The following is a 21,093-nucleotide window of genomic DNA, read 5'->3' on the forward strand; positions in this document are numbered from 1 at the left end:
ACCTTCCATATAGTACAGAAACAATATTGTTAAAGGGATGAAGGAATGCAATGGGTCAGGTTGCCATCTCATAGCTAGATGATGGAATAAGAAGCATAGGAATGCATATTAAAAAGTGACTCTTGAATAAGATTCATATGTACAAAATCTTGTAACATGCTTAGTATGATTTTATGATGTGTATAAGATAGGATTGGGCTTACTCAAAGATCAATAAAGGATTAAGACTTTCTCTAGAATATATAAAATAATGATTAACATCTAGTATAATCTTCAGAAGAGAGTTCTAACTTGGTAATCAAGTTCGATCCTTTGAGCACTCTAATGCATAAAGGAAGTTTCATATGGAGATGAAACCTGAGAATGTTGGTTGGTTGAGAAGGTCATCATGATGAGGTAAGTCTATTTTTATATTATTGTTGGTTATCTAGTTAACATATTTTGTTGCTATCTGGAAGGATGTTGCAAGGATACATGATGACAATTGAGGTAAGTTCAATTGTATGTATAAAACGTATGAAGAATGTTGAGGGAGGCTCAATACATGATACCTGGCAACTGTGAAGTCAAGACATGTTCATCTTGGGATTGAAAGGTAGCAATGCAAGAAGATAACCTAAAGGTCAACAAGGGAGATCACTTTCATGCAAATGCTATGATTAGCTTGAAGATTGAGAAGGCTCAATATAACACCTTCATGGCAAGGTGAAAGTGATGAACAAGGAAGATGACCAAGATCTTGTCGCATGATTGAAGAGTAAAGATAGCACCATAATAATTCGGAAGAAAGCAAGCCCGATGCAAGAGATGCGAAAGAAAGTGGGAGCCATGTAGCTATGAAGAACATGTAGTTGATACTCTCATGAAGACAAGCTATAAGGCTTGTGGCGTTGACTTCCCAATTTTAAAAGAAGTCAAGAATCTCCTCTAATTTTGAGAAAGAGCAACGGAGTCTCCTTAAATAGGAGCAAGGATCTATTCTCTAATCTAAAGGAGAATACGAATGTCCTCTCTGGTTGAGAGGGAGTGATGTTGAACATCCATTTGCATTCTCTTCTTCAGGTAATGACTAATGAAGAAAGAATGGTAGAGGATTGGTTAAGCATCTATGGTTCCCTTGAGGATGGACATTCCAAGAAAGGAAAGGTGTCGACACTCTTTGAGAATGGGACAGGTACCCAAGATAAGAGTGGTCGAAGAGGACCAACATTCTTTGCAGATCCAAGATTGGGAACCCAAGATAAGTATAGTCCTAAAAGGACATACCTTGTAAACATCCGTATGGGGTATGTGCCTTGTAGAGGTAGTGTGATATCACACATAAAGCCTCTCAGCATAATGCTCTTGAATAAAGTAGAGCTTGTCTAGTTAGGCCCCAGAGACAATGTTGGTCATAATAATGATACTTACAGTTGGCTTATCAATCCAACTCTTCTTATGAGAACTCTTCAGTTGGAGAATGATGTTGTACTAGTTGTAGAATTATGAATACCTCCCTAGTTAAGAGGGAGTGTTGAAGAATGTAACAAATTGTGGCCTTCATAATTGTTGTCATACTCATTTCAATATGTATCCTAAGTAACAAACAAGAAAAGAAAAGAAAAAGTTATTATTTTAAAAGCATGGGTTTCATCCTCATTATTGATGGTCTTTTGTAAAAGCATGTTCTTCATACTTCTAGGATTTGTTAGGTCTTAAGATTTATTGTCATAGTCAAAGGAGTCAACATCATGTTTATAAAACCCTTCCGAGCAAAATGTAATTGGAAAAAGAATTATTTTTTACTCTAGAAAGTCCTGGAAACATCAAAAGTACAAGTTGGCCTTGGCAGCTTCATGTCGGCCTAAAGGAGGGAATTCAACCCCTTGGAAAGGCTATATAAAGAAGCAGTTCGACCTCATTTGTGACACAAACCAACAAGTTCGATCTCTCAAGGAAGAATTTGTATTGTAGCTGGGAAGGAGAAAGAAGGGAGAGGGAAGGTCTAAAAGGCAAGAAGAATCCAAGGAAGAAGCAAAAATCTTTTTTTTTGGGCTCTATCTCTCTCACGCGTGCGAAATTTAGGGTTTCTCCAGCTTTCTGGGAAGGTCAAAATTGCAAGTTCGAGTTGTAGCAGGACGAAGTGCAGTATCTAGTTGTTGGAAGAAAGGAAACTTTGTCTTAACCTCATGGACCTTAGAAGGAGCTATCTTTCTCAAGGAAGCTCTCAAGGAGAAGTTGAGTCAAGGTTTCTATAGCAACATCGTAGCCGAAATTGCAGGATCGAAGTTGCAGGTTGAGTTACAGTATTGAAGCTGGCAAGTCGAAGTTGCAGTTTGAAGCTGGTTGGTGCAAAATCAAGAGAAGGACTCAACATTGCAAACTCTTTCAAAGACTTAAATGAGGACTAGTCCTCTTTCTTCATTATGCACCTAATCTTCTTGAGTATTCTCTTATTCACTGTACAAGGTTTCCTTTATCAGTTAAACCCTTCTATTTTCCCAATTTTATCTGCATGCATTGATAATAGCCTAGATTTATTACATTTTCAGGAGATGCATTGATCACTCCTAATTTTGCCTTTTCTATCAACTATACTCTCGAGTCACTAGAACTTTAATTGGTCATTAGAGGAAAGAAAGAAATTATTTTAACGTCCACGAGGCTAACGATAGCCTATGGGATAGATTGCTTCTTCATATGCTTGATGTATTCGACCCTTTTTCTGTGAAGCTTCACAATAAATGCTCCCAGCTTCTCGACAAACCCCTCGCTAAATAGATTATCCCAAGAGCTAGCTGCCAGCATATCTGCATAACTTTCCCTGTTGTCTTTGAAGGCCTCACATTCTAAAATGAAATGCTTTTCTATTTCCACTTTTCCGGAAAAACAAAAAATGCATACTCTTTCCTCCCACACTTCTTTTGGCCTTTTCCAGCGCCCTATTTCACAACGGAGTTGATGAGAATTAGCCCTTAACTAAGCAATAAGAATTTTGGTTATCCAAGAGATAGTGGCCTCTATGTATGCTTTTGGTTGATGACTGAGTGGGATTAAACACTTCAATATAGTACTTTTTCTTTCTTCCTAGCTCCTTATCCCAAGTACGCTTGTGGAACTTATCCATAACAAAAGTTTTTATCTCTTTGTTGTTTATGGGACACGTGTTCAAGCAAATACCCCATTTACTAAACCATTTGTTATTTTGCTGCATCCAAGTTTTTTTTTTTTTTTCTGTTGCACAATTTGTCATTAAAGACAACCTTAGGCGATCTACCCTCTTCCATTTGCTCAAATTTTTTTTAAATACCTTATGACTCGCACCATAGCAATTGCTTCAATAGGAGCAGCCCCTGTTTCACTTAACAAGATAGCATAAGGAACTGCACTTTTAATCTTGAATTTGTTTGTAATCAAACGCTTCTGAATTTTCTCAATTTGTCTCCACTGCATGTCAGATGTACTGTTGGCCCATAGTTCACAACCATAGAGAATCACCGGAATCTGTTAAAATTGGCAACTAGGGCCAAACTCTATGTGGGTCATCTTATTAATGGCAGCTGATATTTTTCTTGGATCCCTCTCATCGAGAGGCGTAGGATTGATCTAAAGATCATCCGATTCCAATAAGTATTCATGGAGATATGAATTTATTAGTGTTATGGGACAATTCGTCAAGGTCGGCCAGCAACCAAACAAACCCCACTTGTGCTCAACGTTTTAGTATAAATAGAGGTGGCCTTCAAGTCATTTCCACACACTCACTTGGGATCTCTTCCTCTCTACTTGTCTTTGGGTTTTAGTAGGAGGAGAGATTCTAAGGGATAATGCTGCCCTAATGGAGATCTACGCTGCCCTAATGAAGAAGCCCTAGACGCAAAAAGGAAGGGAGATCTAGTATGATGAAGGAGGCCTAAACAGCAGACTCTAACGCAGCCTATCATACCCATATATATATGTTGTTCTAGAAGAGTTTGGGACAGCCCTTAGAAATAGCAATAGAGATACACGAACAGCAAACAAAAGGCCCTAATACGCAGTCCAATAAGGTGCCCTAGCCGCAGTCTAAGGAGGCCTAACGAACAACAAACAAAGGCCCTAATCCGCAGTCTAATCAAGGATACCTAGCTATTGTTTTGTCTACAATACGCAGCCCTTATCAACAGCACAAGGAGTCCCTATGTATGTTGTAGGTGACAGCATGAATCTAAGTGTTGTAGGTGCCTAAGTGTGCTGGAGATGACAGCATGGACTAAGTGTTGTAGGTGCCTAAGTGTGTTGTAGATGACAGCATAGTGCTGTAGATAAAACTGTTACAAGGCATGAGTTAAGGATTGGGAATTTATTGTCATAAAGAAGAAACAGTTAAGTCTGCTCTTTAGGTTGTATGTTATCTAGTGAACACATGACAGTGACATCTTCAGTCTGATGTATGGCATGTCAGATATATACATGTTGTAATAAATGGAGGACAGTCTTGTGGATGGCAATGACAGCCTTCCCTTAGAGCACAATTGCAGACAAATCAAGGCATACATTGTGACGGTTAGTTGACTACACTTTGGAGGAGTCTCGCTGCTCTAGCTGCTCTGCTAGGCTGTAAGCCATAGAAAGCAGCTAAGACTGGTAAGTGTAAAGCAGCATACTGGATGCAGTGATGATCAATGCAGCATTGAGTGCAAATCAGTGATGAGTGCAGCATTGGGTGCAGATCCATTATGAGCAGCGCAATGACAGGAGCAGTAGCATGAAGTGCATAGCATGGTCATTAGATCCAGCACTGTGATGATGAGTGCAGCACGGTGAGGTGCAACATGTGGACGAGATGCAGCACAATGATAGGTGAAGGAGTCACCTTGGAGAATTAGTTGAAGCAACATGTCTTCAACTGATCTCATGTAGAGATGATCTATTCTCTTATCTAGAAAGTCGAAGTGTTGACTTCTGTTGTAAATGTACTATCTATCTCTCTCTTTCTCTGCTGAACTATTGAAGAACATATAAGAAGAATTGATCAAGGGTTTCCCCACATTGGGGTTTGTCCCTGGCTAACGCCACATCTTGTGTCCTCTTGTCTTGGCTTGTCTTCTGCGATTTATGTTTTTGTTCTATCTGCAGTTTACTTTAATGCTGATGTGATTGCTAATCTGGAAAAGATATTGATCTAACTGTGAAAATTGAAATAAATTGCTCTAAGCATAGAACATACCTAAACTTAACAGAATCACTAGAAGCCCAAAAAGAGTTTGAGTGGTTTTTCCAGTCCCATAACTTTGCCTCTCTACACCTATTTTGAAAAGCATAAAATGTTTTCCAACCCCCCAAAGTTCTTTTCTTTCTACAACCATCCCAACTTAGATTTTTGCTAAAGTCAATTCCGAGGTATTTGTAATCCACAACTTCTTCCAGAATGTTGCCTTCAAAGTAGAACTTGTGCTGGTTATGTTTTCTTTTTTGTAGAGAAAACCACTACTTTCGTTTTGCAAACCAAGAGCCGATTTAACAATCAGAATAATGTCATCTGCTTACAAAAGAAGCCTTATAACAAACTTGCCCAAATAGATACTATCACCCCCTTGCGAATTTAACCACTCCTTAAGCTTGTCGATATATAAACCAAAAAGGCTAGAGACAGTGGGCAACCTTGCTTTACCCCGATATCGCTTCTAAAACTTTCCGAAATGTCTGTTGAAGTTCTAATTTTGACTTTCACTTCTTCATACAGCCTATGCGCAGCTGCTCTCAAATGTTAGGAACCCCAAGTTCCTCCATTCTATGCCAAAGCTTATCCCTAAGAACTATGTCAAACGCTTTTCTGAGATCAACAAAGCAACAAAAGACTTCTTCCTTTTTCTCCCAAACTTTTTCAATGATGTGCCTTAAAGTTATACAATGATCAACTATGGAATGGTTAGGTCTAAAGCCTACTTGCCCTTTAGCACGCTTATCTCTTTCTTCTGCCCACTTGCTAATTTTATTTTCTAGCATGCATCCATATATTTCCATATTCTTTCTTTCTTTCTTTCTAAAGTCTTCATGATAAATATGGAAGACTTATTTTTCTACATATTTTCTTCTTTCTAGTAAAGGGTTCAGTATCTACACAAAACTTGTTTCAGAAAACATGATGAGAGAACATATATGTAGCTCAATATTGGTATAATTCTCAGGGTTTGAAACATATTATGATTGAACAAATTAATATGTTTTTTCGTTTGGCTTTGATATAGAATGCTATGATTTAATTTGTATATGAGATAATCAATATTTCAGAGGAAAAATTAATATTCTAGAAATTAACGCCAGCAATTCGTCACAAATAAAGTGTGGGGAGAGAGATTTTTACCGTGGACAAAGAAGCCTCACCATTGCTACTTCTCTATCATGGATTTCTTCTGCAATGCTTAGCATTTAAACCATGGATTTACTCTTGTCCATTCAATAATCAGTTCATATAAGCTAGATAGGCAATTCAAAGAGCATGAAAAGCTTCTTACCTTTGCTTCCTCTGCCTTCCACATGTCTTGAAACCTTGCTTATTAACTCTTCGCGCAAAATCCATCAATTGTTTCCATCCCCGTTCTCTCAACCTCCATCTTCTTAATGTATTATTTCAAAGGTCACTTGCATTGTCAGATTAATAAACCTTCTTTTTAGCTATATACAGCTGTTGACCTTGATATTACATAAGAAAGAGCTTTTGGATAATACATCTTATTTTTCCCAAGTGAAGTTCACAATCATTTAATTCCGTCAAGAAGCCAGATTTTAGATCATAACACTATAGCAAAGCTTCCCGGTATCTCATTCCTTAGGTTGAAATTTTCAACAATCTCAGCTGCTACTATCAACATGATACAGCTGATGAACATCTACAGAAAATATCCAAAACTGGTATACTCAACCAGAAAGTAGACAAACATAGATTCTAGTCAACAGTTGCCTCCAGTCAATTGCCAAACCTCAACATCAGTTTTTTATTGAATTGTTTAGTAAAAGCTGAATATTACTTTTGAATTCCCTCAAGTTCGTAATTCAGGCAATAAAAAAGCACGTTGAAGTGTCATTGCATTTGATCATTCAATTAGACTAGTGAAAAGCAAATACATAGAGTTTCTTAGGATATGAGCTAGAGCATTATGGCCAAATAATGCAATTAACTGAAATTCACACATAAACAAAGGCATCGTAGTTTGTCTTTTGCTTTAAATGTGCAGCATTCATAATTCCACCAAGAAATACAATGTATGCAATGTTCCACACGTTTTAACACCTGCAAAAGATGTGCTTAAATATTCACAGTATGGATTTCAGAATATATTGGAAAACAGCAGGATGCTAGAATGTTGTAACACCAGCCAATATGGACGAATAGAATTGAATTAAAAATACTAAAAATCAAGCAACCGTCCAGATAATAGATCCATAAGCATTATTATAGTCAAATTAGCCAACTGCAGAGTATTAGGATGCCATAAATAGTTTAAGAGAAATATCGAAGTCAACTAAAGATTTCATCAAAACACGGTAAGGAACTTACTTGAAAACAAGAATAGAAGTTTTATAGACTTTGATAGCCAGCTCCTCTCCATTCTCTTTTGTTGCATGGTACACATTTGCCTGTACAGAAGCTTCATATTGTAAAAGGAAAAAACATATACAACAGAGTAAAAAAAACAAAAACAAAAAAAGTTACCATAGATGCAGAGACTAGATAGTCAATTGAACTATTAATAGTTTGAAGTAAACCTTTCTTTCTTTTCCTGTTACTAATTAATTCTTACAACTCGCATCACCATATGCCTACTTTAGAGACGCAGATTATGTAATGTTTGCATCTGTAATAGGAAATTTAACATTAATGTTGGTTTTTCTAAATTCAAACAACAGGAACCACGGACAGAAAAGTTAGGGATAAATTTTCAAGAAGACGGTGTAAGATGCATACTTCTTTACCCGTAGAAATGCACCCATTTATGTCATGAAAAACACCTCGATTTAACATTTTGAACAAGACCATGCGTGTTCTAGGATCGAGTGCCTGTAAAAGCATTGTCAGTATCAAATGTCAAATTCAACTAATGAATAAAGTTTTTCTTTTAGAATAATAATGCCCTTTGATTTCCCACTCTTTATTCCAGAATATAAGAAAATTAAGGAGACATGTAGATAAGACCAAAAATAATCAAGGAGGAGATGCAAAAAGGTGTCAAAACTCTTAAACATGCAGGTGACAAAACTTGCCAAAGGATGTTTATTGAGAGCATAAGCCAATGGATGGGTTGATGTAATGTTCATACAAATAATGCTTACACACTTTCAAAAATGAGTGCCCCATAAATAACATAATCGATAAGATTAATGATAAGCAATACACACACCAGCCAAAACAAGAATGTAAGAATGGGAAAGGAAAGCAAAAAGGAGCAAATAAAATGGATACGAATTTTTATCAAACTGTCTTCACAATTCAGTGACACATTGTAGATTAAATTTTTGTTGCTCTGCATGCACCCTTGAGTGTATTGAGATTCATAGGAGTGAAGGGATCAAATCCAACTAACCTGGAAACCCTAATGCAATGAACCAAATGAATAACAGCACTAGGGCAGCACAACATAAAACCATATTAAGTGTGCTATACAGAAGCATAATAAGTGAGATAGATACAAAGATTTTACTAACATCCACAAGACCAAAATGGTATATGGGATGGAAGTGACATTGATAACAGGTCATCCCTTGACAAAGTAAAACACATAATGATCCACGAAGATATAATGATCATTTGTACTTGTTATGATGAAAAAATAAATTATATTTGTAAAAGAAAAAATTATTTTGAAGCATGTTCTTCATGCTTGCAAGAAAAAGAAAACTATTTATTTGTTTTACTCGAAAGAAATATTAAAAGGCATGTTCTTCATGACCTTATCAAAGCAGGAAAATTTGAATTTTTGAATTAGTAATTTTGCCTCCACAAGAGTCCAAGTCGGCCCTCCAAGAGTCATGGCGGCCTGCCCATGAGACATACCCATTCGCATGATTGGAAGGCTATAGATAAGCCTATTCACTCTCCTCCAAGGACACACTTCGGATCACACATCTGTCTCTGTCCAAGCAAAGAAGACAAGGAGTATTTGAGGGTCAAAAATCAGAAGAAGAAAGATCATCTTATGGCCCTTGTTCTAGCAATCAAAGGAAGCCGAGTTCTGAGATATATTTCTCTGTGGTATGGTACGAAGGTTATGTGGTATAGTGCGATGATCTGAGGCACAAAGTCTGTGGCATCATCCTATTTTCTCAGTCTAAGAAAGAGGATGAATTTCGACCCTCTTGAGACCTTGTCACTGTGGTAAATCTCTGTGGCAAAGTGCAAATTCTGAGGCAGAGTTGCAGGACATTTTTCGGTTCCTCTTGGAGACCTTGTTGCAGAGCTTCTGTAGACAGAACTGTGGACATTTGTCTTGGATCTTGTAAAGGGTTGACTTGGCTCTTGGTTGATGGTCATCTTGCTGGTTAGTTGACTTTGATGTATCTATTGTTGCATTGATTCTCTAAGGGAAAGGTCAGGTAGGTTTTTCCCCCATTGTGGGTTTTCCCAGGGTAAAATATTTGTCTCTTTGTGCATTCTGATCTCTATTACTATAGTGCTTTCTATGGTTGAATTTCTGAATGTAAAATTGCTTAATGATATCTTGAAAGAGAGAAAATAATCATCTAAATCATTAGAAGTAATTATCAAGTTTCAGAAACAAGTACTTGTATCTATTGTACTGGAAAAATCAACAAAAGATTGATGGGACATTTACTATGTGCAACATGCCAAAGACAAATCTGAAGCATTTAAGTCACAACTCACTTGTGCAGCTTTTGTTGACGCCCTCAAGGAGGAATTCTCTCTTGTTGGAACTATGATAACCAATACACAAGATACCTTCCCTATCTTATGTTCAAAGCTAGGTATCAAGGACTCCAAGTGACACTTGGTTCTAAAATGCCTTGCGTTGAATTTGTAACTATGGTCGGTCTTCATGAATCATAATGTATATTTGGTCACTTGATGTACCTGTATTTATCATTGTAGAGCATATCTATAAATGCTAGAGTTAAAGAAAATTTATTTTGAGTCAAAGTTCCATTGCGACTTTGAAAATTTGAATTTTTGAAATGTAAAATTTTGGCTCCAAAAGTGACAAGTCAGCTTCCCTCCAAGTCAAGTCATCCCTGGCCAAGAGACACATCCATTCAGCCAAGACAGGCTGCTATATAAACGCAGCTCGACCTCCTCCACTTAGGCCTTCGCATTCTCTCACACAAAACAGCTTTTGGGCAAGCAAGCGAACAACAAGAAGGACAAATAGGATGAATTATCTCTCTCTTGCAACTTGCACGTGTTGATTGGCCATTCCCTCTATGGTTCCCATCTTTCTGGGCATTCTGCTGTACGGGATCGAAATTTTCTGGGTAATTGGGCAACTGTTGCAGGGCCAAAAATTTTGGGGCAACTGGTAATTGCAAAAGGGCCGAAATTCTGGGTCAGACAAGAAGAACAAATTGTTGGATTATATTGGGTGAGTTGACTTGGAGGAGAAGACCAGGTTTGACCATATGTCTAGGTGTGTCTCTCATTGAACAAGAAGAATTTCTCTATTGAAAAAGGTTGTTGGATTTTTCTCCTTGGTAGGTTTTCACAGGGTAAATCTTGTCTTCCTTTTTGTGCATTGTGATCTCTATTGTTCTATTGTTCTTTATGGTTTGAAGTATACTCGCTGAAGTTTGAATGATATATTGGATTAAGTTAAAAGAAGATCTACATCAAATGTAATTATCAGAATTTTAGAAATATTGTGCTAATCTATATTGCACCTAGAAAGTCAACACTTAGTTGCCTACACAAGTACATCCAGACATAAATGTGATTTTTGGATATCTCTTCAATAAGTGCCCCTTAATGTTATGCAATTAAGATGAAGCAAAATTTTGACAGAAGGTAAGAGAGATTTTAGGTCTATAAATTAAACGTCGCTAAAGAATTATATATGCGGCCTTAACTAGCAAAGAAAAGGACAAAACAAAGATAACCAACCTCCAAACAACCAATGCAAGCCACACGCAGAAAAGAGTAACAAGAAGTCAAAGGAGGACACTGGAAAGTGGTATGAGATCCACAAAATCCCTTGGCACAACACTGACGAATATCATTCAAAACAATCATTGTCAGCCTTAAACTCTAATTCCAGCATCAACTCTTATTTTAAGTTGGATAAGTAAAGATGTATCATCAATGTGAAACCCAATGTTACCATCGCTACCACAAGGTCCAATCAAAGGAAATCAAGGAAGGTGAGCAAATATTCCACTCACAAATGTGGGTGGAGGGGATTCCACTACATTTCATTATTCACAACAGTAACCAAAAGAATCTAATCTCAGTAGAGCTCGTCAAGAAGCTGAAGATCTCAAAGATGTTGCAGCTTCAGCAATCCACCATCAGTTCATTGAAATAGGGATGAGACATCCAAGTAAGTGCATAATGTCACCTACACTATGACATCAAACCCTTCCCCGTTTGAAGTTTGTGATGTTTTTTCAAGAGAACCATTAATCTCAGTAGAGGTCGTCACGAAGTTGAAGCTCTCAAAGATGTTGCAACTTCAGCAATCCACCATCAGTTCATTGAAATAGGGACAAGACATCCAAATAAGTGGACAATGTCACCTACACTATGACATCAAGCCCTTCAAAGATGAGGTCCAGAGTCATGTTGCCTTGTTTGAAGTTTGGGATGTTTTTTCAAGAGAACCATATATGTGGAAGCATCATGTTGATTACAAGTCGATCTCCCATAAAGTCAATTGTTACTTTAGGAGGTCAACTCTACAAGATACCAAAGGAATCCCCAACAATGTGGTCTCTCTAATCAATGCTAAGCAATGAAAGAGGAAATCATTCAGACTAGGAAAATTGTCCTCTTCATGGTTCAAATAAAAGGTGAATGGAAGATCACCGTGACTCCCAAATCCTCTACAAGGTGTCTCTTTCTATAGCAATAGGTGGAAAAGAAGGTAGAAGACTACATAGATGTTTTCACCTCACCTATAGGGGTACCTCTTCCTTGTTAGGTAAACATGCAATTGATTGAACACGTTGAGCCCTTTTACTGAATGGCCCAATATAAAGACACTCTCTTTTGGAGAATGAGGAGATCAAACACTAGATACAAGAGATAAATTAAAAGGGCCACAATCAACCAAAATCCTTACCTTATGAAAACCTAATTGTGCTAGTCCGAAGAAAAATAAGACATGGAAACTCTATATTGATTACAAAGCCCTAAACAAAATAAAAGTTAAGAACTAGTATCCAATCCAAGAATTGACAATTTCCTCAATCAGCTCAAGAACACAAAGTTTTTTAGTAAGATTAATATAAAGTCAAAGTATCACCAAGTACCAACCTCCAAGTCTAAAGAAGATCTCTTTAGGTGGTTAGTCATGCCTTTCAACTTGACTAATGCCCCAATAACATTCACGAGGATGGTGCACAATAACTTGCAACCATTTACGAATTCCTTTGAGGTTGTATATCTAGATAATATCTTCATTTTCACTAGAAACGAGGAGGAGCACCTAAAGGACATTTAACAAGTGTTGACCACACAAAAGAAACACAAGTTATACACCAATCTGGAGAGATGTATTCCACATGCAGAGAGTTCAAATGAGCATGGTGTGCACGTGCCTCTAGCTAAGATCCAAGTCATTTGCAATTGACCAATCCTAAAGTCGCTAATTGCGCTCTACAACCTCTTGTGCCCAACCAACTTCTACTGCAAGTTCATGTGGGGGCTCAACCATATCACAAATGACCAAACGTGGAACCAAATCCAACTTTGTTTGATGTGAGGCACAACAGAAAGCATTCAAGGATTTGAAACATCGCCTCTACTTGGCACTAATCCTGATTCTGTCATACCTACAAAATTGTTCTAGATTGAGAAAAAAGCCTCAAACTACTTCTTGGTGCAATCCTCACTTAGCTTGGGCACCCAATGACCTATCACAACAATACACTCTCTGACATGGTTTGCAAGTACCCCACCTATGACAAGGAGATGTACTCCATCATGCAAGCATGTCATTTGTGCATTATATTCTAGGAAAGGAAATGATCATCCACACAAGCCACAAGCCCCTGCAAAAATAGGGAGAATGATTGGCATCAAAAGTAGTCCATGCACATTCAATAATTTCACATGAACATCAAGCAAAAGAAGGTAAATACAAGAAAAATTGCAAACTAAGTCAATGAAAGTTTAGTTGTGGCACTAACTGTTGAGAAATCTAGGGCATTAGCATTAGGGGATTTCTCTTCCATTAGTGATTGCTTATGAATGCTTTTTACTTCTTTAGATTAGGATCCTCTTCATGTTAGATTATTAGTGTTCTTCTTCATCAAACAGTAACCAATGCATGAACATAAATACACAAGAGACACATCATGTAGGCTATAAGCCAAGGCCAAAACCTCTCACTCTTTGAGAGGAAAACCCGCACAAATTCTTCTTCTAGAAATTCCAATTGACGAATACCAAGACCAAGACCCTTGACCTATTTTCCACTCCAAGACTAAGACACACATTCTCTTTGACAGTCAACCTTCTTCTTCTTGACTCTTCTTCCTCTTCGATCTTTTTACCATCGAGACATTGTCACCATCGAGATCTTATCACTGTCCTCACATCGTGATCTCCTTTTGTGAGACCTCCTCGTTGTCATATAACCGACACCTTACTTCTATGATGGCACCAAGTCCTTCTTGAGATAGCACCGAGACTCATTCTTCTAATCACTGAACTGTAGTTTCCTTTTAGCATCGAACTGTAATATATCTATACTTGTCCAAACTGTGTAGCACAAAGACTCTTGTTGTCACTGTGATTACAGAGGGTTCTGAATTTCCCTTGACTCCACCGAACTGTAGTATCTTCATTGAACTGTGATTCCTTGTTAGGATACCGAAACTTTGTCTCTGAAATAGTCATCTTCTTCGTTGCTTCTATTCACCCGAAATTACAGAGACATCTGAATTCCTTGACTGTTGTACCTTAGTCTGAGCTTCTTATCCGAACTTTCTTCTGCAATCTTATCTGAACTGAATACAGTGACTGCCCATCGAATTCAAAGTATGATCCGAACTTTTGTGCTTCTGAAATGTGGATCCTTGCACGCCTATATATAGTAGTTTGTCATATATATAAGCCGACATGTCATATAGCGAAGGGATGTGTCTTATTAGGTGAGCCGACATGTGCTACTTAATTCATCTAGAGGCCGACTTGAATAGGAGAACCATGTGCTTGTCGTTGGAGGGCTTCTAGACACTTTAATGGACTCATATACATTCTCAAGAAGAACTCTTCATACATTACATTAATTATTTTGACTTTTAATGACAAATCCTAAGGCTCTCAATGGGAGCATCTAAAATAAAATCACTTGCTCATGAAACCCATGAAGCAAGGCATACAAACAATAATTTTATTTCCTTTATTACATCATTTAAAAAAGACACAATTACATGTCATTATGAAGACCGAACCTAGTTACACTTTTCAACACTAACCACAATGCTTAGTTCTTGTAGACAAAAGACTCTTGGGTGACCAAAGTTTTATGACAATGAACCTAACTTCACTACTATATATGATACAATAAGCACAGGTAAACAAGATTCAAACTTTCACCTCCAAGGATGAACTTATAAACCATATGGGCCATCTTTGTGTTCATTTAGTCAATCATGAGAAGCTAATTTAGGAGGCACAATAAAGTGGGGTGTTAGGGCACTTCAATGTGGAGAAAACAGTGGCACTATTGCGAAAGAACTTCTACTAGACAAAGCTCTGACAAGACATTGATAGGTATATCAGATTGTGCACCATCTATACCATTGCTAAACACACCATCAAGAAAGCAAGGGTTGTACACTACTCTACCTGCTCCAGGTAAGCCTCGGCAATCAATCTCCATGGATTATATATCAAGTTTTCCCTCAAGTAAGCATTGTAACAATTGTGTACTTCTGGTTGATTAATTCTCTAAGATGGCCATTTTGGTACCCTACAAGAAGAGTACCACAACAAAAGGCACTATTATGGGTTCACTTTGGGCTACAACATGGCCATTCACAACTATATTGGCCACAAGCTCTTCAAGTGTGCCTGGGGTTCCAACTATTGGCCTCATACTCAAACTATGGCGCATAGAGCAAGGAAATTTATTGAATGGATCCAACACATCCAACAAGTTAATGATATTTTGAAAAAGGCCAATGCCAAGTACAAGTAGCGACACAATCCACATCGAGTACCACATAAGTTTCAAGTTGGTGATACAATATGTTTCACTTGCAAAAAGAATGATTCACTAAGCCCCATAGGAAGCTTGGACCACTCTAATATGGGCCTTACACCATCAGCAAGGCTATAAGGGAGAATGTTTTTGAATTGAGTATTCCTCCTTCCCTTGGCTTACACCTTATGCTTAATGTGTAGTTGCTTGTTGATTTGGGGTAGCATCGGATGTGCTCTAGCCACGAAATTTGGTGGAGAGGTTGGGGCACATGAGATCTCCAATACCAAGAAAGGGTTTTGGCAAATTCTAAACATATCAGGAGATATTAAAATAATTAATATTTTTAATGGAGTCCCTAAGTTTAAACTTAGGGAAAATAAAATATTAATGTGTATTAATATGACTTTGTGTTAGAGTGGTCCAAAAGACATGGATCAAGCCAGATCTAATCTTAGTTGTTGATTAGGAACTTAATCTCGGTCGTTGAATCGTCAACAGGAAAAGTATAAGAGGTGGCTTGAGGGTCACTTGGAGAGTACACCAGATGATCAGTCATTCTATTCTCTAGAGCGGGGTTTGCTAAGAGAGATAGAATCGGTGATCGGGAGAGCAGTTGAGGGGCATTGAGTACAGAGGAATAGAGAAGGCAAAGATTGTGCCGGGAGAGCAGCGCAGCAGCTAAGGAGAGTGACGCGGAGCCAGCAAGGGCTCACGCAGGGCCACGTAGAGGCAGCCAAGTGTTGCGCAAAGCACCAGAGGGGATAGCATAACTGACGCAGAGGCTCCCAGAGCTAACGCAGGGCCTCCTGGGGCTGATGCAGGGCTAGCGTGAGACAGAGAGGGCTGACGCAGTCCAGATTGGGCAGACGTCAGGGTTGCAGGAGCAGTTTTGTGTTGAGGAGCTACCGGAAGGGTTTTCCAGGGTTTCAGCTAGGATATTTCTCTCAAACTGTGAGGTATAGCTGCTAAGGAAATTCTCTGTTGGGTAGGCCAGTTACGGCACCCAGATTGTACCCTAATATTGCTTAATAAGAAAATCCTCAGATAGTTGCACCGGTTTTCCCGCATTGGGTTTTTCCGGGGCCATTGGTCCAAAAATAATGGTGTCATGTGGTGTGTTTGTTCTTGTTTCTTTTAGTTGTTGATCTGTAATATGTTGAGCATGCACTGGTGTTTATTTTCAATATTTACATTGTAAATAACTTGTTAAAGAAAAATTAACAAGTAGGTAGGAATAAATCAAGAAAAGTGTATGAAGGGTTTCTAAATTAAGTAGACTTAGAAACTTCAACATGGTATCAAAGCATGATTGCAGATTACAGGAGGACTAAAAGACATTAGCAGAGCGGAGCAATAGCAGCAAAAAACAGTGGTCCCGAGATGACAGAAGTTGTTTCTAGCAACGCAAACGCCAAGGAAGTGTGACACAGAGCCAGCCAGATCCACGCAGAAGAAGTCGGGAACTGCGCAGAGCCTCAGAGAGGCCAACGTTGTTGACGCAGAGGGCCAGAGTGCTGACGTAAGGCATCCCAGGGCTGACGCAAACCCATCCAGGGTGACGCAGAGGCAGTGTGAAGCAAAAAGGGGCTGACGCAGTTCACAGAGAGGCAGTTGTTGGGGTCTAGAAGGCTGTAGGAATATTGCAGAGTGGAGCTAGTGACGTACTGTAGTCAGAACAGTACTTGACAAAGCAAGGCGAGAGGAGTTGTTACCGAGGGTTTTTAGCCAAGGAACCCAGATCAGCAATGCAGTTGCACAAGCCGATCAGAGTAGGGGGCATCTCAACAAGCGGCAGAAGGATTTCCAGGAAGGAAATCAAGACTCAGAGGGAGTCCAGAAGAGAACTTCTAGATGGGAAGTAGACACTCAGAGGAGTCGAACAGAGAACTTCCAAGAGGGAAGTAGAGGAGCATCATGGCACTACACGAGGTAAGAGACTAGGATAGACTGGACGGAGCATCGAACTTCGCAGTCTGGAAGGCCAGAATATTAACAGTGCTTGACAGGAATCGTGTCAAGAACTTTGCCTTGAAGGTTATAGCTATCCTAGTCGACCCCAATGATAATGACAAGTGCGAGGAGGCGATGGCGAGGGCCAAGTGAATTATCCTTGACGGGGTCAAGGATCATGTGGTACCACATATAGTTGAGAAGGAAACGGCAATTGAGATGTGGGAGGCTTTCAAGAACCTGTACCAGCATACTTCTGTGCAGAGAAGAACGCTGCTCGAGAACCAGCTGAGGTCGTATCAGATGGAGAAGGGTAAACGATTGACTCCTTCCTCGGAGGACTGAATGAGATCCAAGATCAGTTGACTGCTATAGGAGCGACACCGGATCAAGAGCTTATGGTGAGGACAGCCCTGAATGTTGTCTCAAAAGAGTGGGAAGTGTTTGTCCAGAGCATCCTGGGCAGAGGGACTCTCCTACCTTGAGACGAGATGTGGGCAGCTCTTTGCCAGGAAGAGATCAGACGACAATCAATGACAAGTAGCAGTAGCAAAGGGATCAAGGTCAAGCAAAAGGAGGAGGATGTGACCCTAGCATCTGAGGGAAAGCATGAGAAGCGAAAGAAGAAAGATTTCTCCAAGATCAAGTGCTTCCACTGTGGGGAGATGGGTCACTATGCGACCCAATGCCCAAGGAAGAAGAGTAAGGGAAAGTCTTCCGAGACTAAGGCAATGCCAGCATGGGCAGAGAAGGAAGTTTTGACAGAAGATGATTGTGCCATGAGTGCACATGCGCCACTTGAGAAGAAGTGGGGAGACATCGAGCTGTAGTCAAGCGGACTACAATCGATGAGGGGCAGGATCCTTGAGGTACCCAGCCTCTCTTGTATTAGACCTTGCTAAGGGAGCCCCGACGAGGAGTAGCAAGACTGGCTGAGTGGGTAGAGACGGATGCAGATGGAGTGGTAGAGAGAGCTAAAGTGCAGGAGCCCCGAGACAGCGCAAAGCTAGCAGGCTGCAGCAATGCAAGAGGCATAGGAGTGTTGACCCAGTGCAGGAAGGCACAGAGAGGTGTGCAACGGTGCGAGATGCAGGGAGTTGTTGCAGCAGCGCAGAGGTCAAAGAGAGGCAGCACTTGTCATCGACAGAGGGAGCTTCAACATTAGTGGGTGTTTCTAGCCCAACAGGGAGGTCAATTGGGAGATCAGTTACTTACTTCTCAGTAACTGAGTTGCAGTGCAACAGTGGGCAGCACGATGCAACATGATGAGAGGAGGTGCAGTGCAGAGCCAGTGCTGGAGAAAGGACCAGCAACATCACATATGCAGAGGGAGCTGTTGTACAAATGCAGCAGTGGCAGTGGCAAAACCATGGGCAGCAATATCGGAGGCGGTAGTGCAGAGGATGTTGGGCAGGAAGGCCTAGCATCAACACAGGTACCGATGTCGGATAATCAGAGTAATACTCAGTGAGTAGTATTGCTAGAGCACAGTCCTCACTAAGAGGGAGTGTTGATTTGGGGTAGCATCGGATGTGCTCTAGCCACGAAATTTGGTGGAGAGGTTGGGGCACATGAGATCTCCAATATCCAAAAAGGGTTTGGGCAGATTCTAAACAGATCAGGAGATATTAAAATAATTAATATTTTTAATGGAGTCCCTAAGTTTAAACTTAGGGAAAATAAAATATTTATGTGTATTAATATGAATCTGTGTTAGAGTGGTGCAAAAGACATGGATCAAGCCAGATCTAATCTTAGCCATTGATTAGGGACTTATTCTCGGTCGTTGAGATGTCAACAGGAAAAGTATAAGAGGAAGCCTGAGGGTCACTTGGAGAGCACACCTGATGATCAGTCATTCTATTCTCTAGAGCGGGGTTTGCTAAGAGAGATAGAATCAGTGATCGGGAGAGCAGCTGAGGGGCATTGAGTACAGAGGAACAAAGAAGGCAGAGATTGTGTCGAGAAAGCAGCGGAGCAGCCAAGGAGGGTGACGCAGAGCCAGCAAGGGCTCACGCAGGGCCACGCAGGGGCAGCCAAGTGCTGCGCAAAGCACCAGAGGGGGCAGCGTAGCTGACACAGAGGCTCCCAGCGCTGACGTAGGGCCTCCTGGGACTAACGTAGGGCCAGAGTGAGACAGAGAGGGGCAGACACAGTCCAAATTGGGCAGACGTTGGGGTTGCAGGAGCAATTTTGTGCTGAGGAGCTGCTGGAAGGGTTTTGCGGGGTTTCAGCCAGGAGATTTCTCTCAAACTGTGAGGTATAGCTGCTAAGGAAATTCTCTGTTGGGTAGGCTAGTTATGGCACACATATTGTACTCTGATATTGCTTAATAAGAAAACCCTCAGATAGCTGCACCAGTTTTCCCACATTGGGTTTTTCCGGGGACAGTGGTCCAAAAATAATGGTGTCATGTGGTGTGTTTGTTCTTGTTTCTTTTAGTTGCTGATCTATAATATGTTGAGCATGCACTAGTGTTTATCTTCAGTATTTACATTGTAAATAACTTGTTGAAGAAAAATTAACAAGTAGGTAGGAATAAATCAAGAAAAGTGCATGAAGGGTTTCTAAATTAAGTAAACTTAGAAACTTCAACATTGCTTCCACCATATATTCTACCTTTGTTGGACACCTCAAAGTGGCAAAGCACTTCACCCAATAGAATTCAACACCCACTAGCATTAAGCAAGCTACAGTCAACTAAATCATGTACACTGTAATGAAGGACATCTACCAACTAAACATACAACTCTATCAAGTTGTTAATGTAGAGAAACTTATGCACAAGGGAAATTGGTTCACCAATAGTTAGATTCAACAGAAGTTTCTCCACCTAATGGAAATTGATGTAATGGAGACCATTGCTTCGTAAAGGGGGACCATTGATCCAAGTGGATACAGGGGGCAAATTAATTCTCCAACAACTTAAAAACATTCCTACGCCTTGCCAATTTTACAGTAGTTTTCAAAGTCTTGACCTTCAACACATTTTTCAAGCACATCCCATGGATATTCGGCATTGACATGGCTCGGAATTTTCCAATCCAACCAAACTCATAAAGCTTAGAATAAGTTTTTTTAACAAACTAAGAAACAACCCAAACAAATTCCATCTGAAATTTGTAGACCAAGAAGTTGACATATCAACTAGGTTCCTTTCGCCACCCCAACTCATAGGGTTAGGGTTTTGGATCTTAGAGTCTTTACCTCTTAGGGTTTTAGCCTTTATGTTAAAAGGTAGTTTCAACTCTTATTTTGGGCTAAGCTTTTTGTGAATGAGTGCATCTGACGCATCTCTTTTCAAAGATAAGTTGCCCCCATTCTAGCTAGTTTGCATTGCTTCACATATTGCAGTGTGTGCACTACTTCATTCATTAATAAACTTTAGGTTTCACTATATTATTGTGCTCTTCGCAATATGTCAACATTATTTCACTTCTTATTGCTATCGCCTTATTTTTTTCTAGATAATCAAAATCATGGAAGTGCTATCAAGCTATAAAGATGATATGATAGAAAAAGCAATGGGCTACCCTAAGAATGTTACTAATCAAAATTACTTATCCAACACCCCCCCACCCTGATGGTGTCTAATCACTTTAGCCATCATCCTCAACAATTTAACTCTCAAGTACATCATTCTTGTGACTCTCTATGCAGTATCCTCAAACTACCTCTGTTAGAAAACTATTGTCCAATTAATTCCTTCGAGCCCCAAGTGTCATCTTATGTGTATGTAAGCTTCACATTGTAGTAGTAGGTGTTGTGATATCTCTACCTCTTCCAAGTTACACACTTCATAAAT

General features: G+C 39.7%; 1 protein-coding gene across 1 annotated transcript in view; it reads right to left on the bottom strand.

Annotated features, from left to right (window-relative positions):
* The window catches only part of LOC149228182 (uncharacterized), a 192,353-nt gene that overhangs the window by 100,056 nt on the left and 71,204 nt on the right, over positions 1 to 21,093 (bottom strand). The window contains exons 3-4 of the mRNA XM_089378088.1: positions 7,928 to 8,020; positions 7,520 to 7,599 (exon numbers count right to left, since the gene is read on the bottom strand). Coding sequence (XP_089234214.1) covers positions 7,520 to 7,599; positions 7,928 to 8,020 — 173 coding nt within the window. The remainder of the gene's footprint in view (positions 1 to 7,519; positions 7,600 to 7,927; positions 8,021 to 21,093) is intronic.

Source organism: Pinus tabuliformis, chromosome J (genome assembly GCF_031772625.1).
Source record: "Pinus tabuliformis cultivar Carrire ecotype Pingquan chromosome J, CPIR1, whole genome shotgun sequence".
Classification (NCBI taxonomy): domain Eukaryota; kingdom Viridiplantae; phylum Streptophyta; class Pinopsida; order Pinales; family Pinaceae; genus Pinus; species Pinus tabuliformis.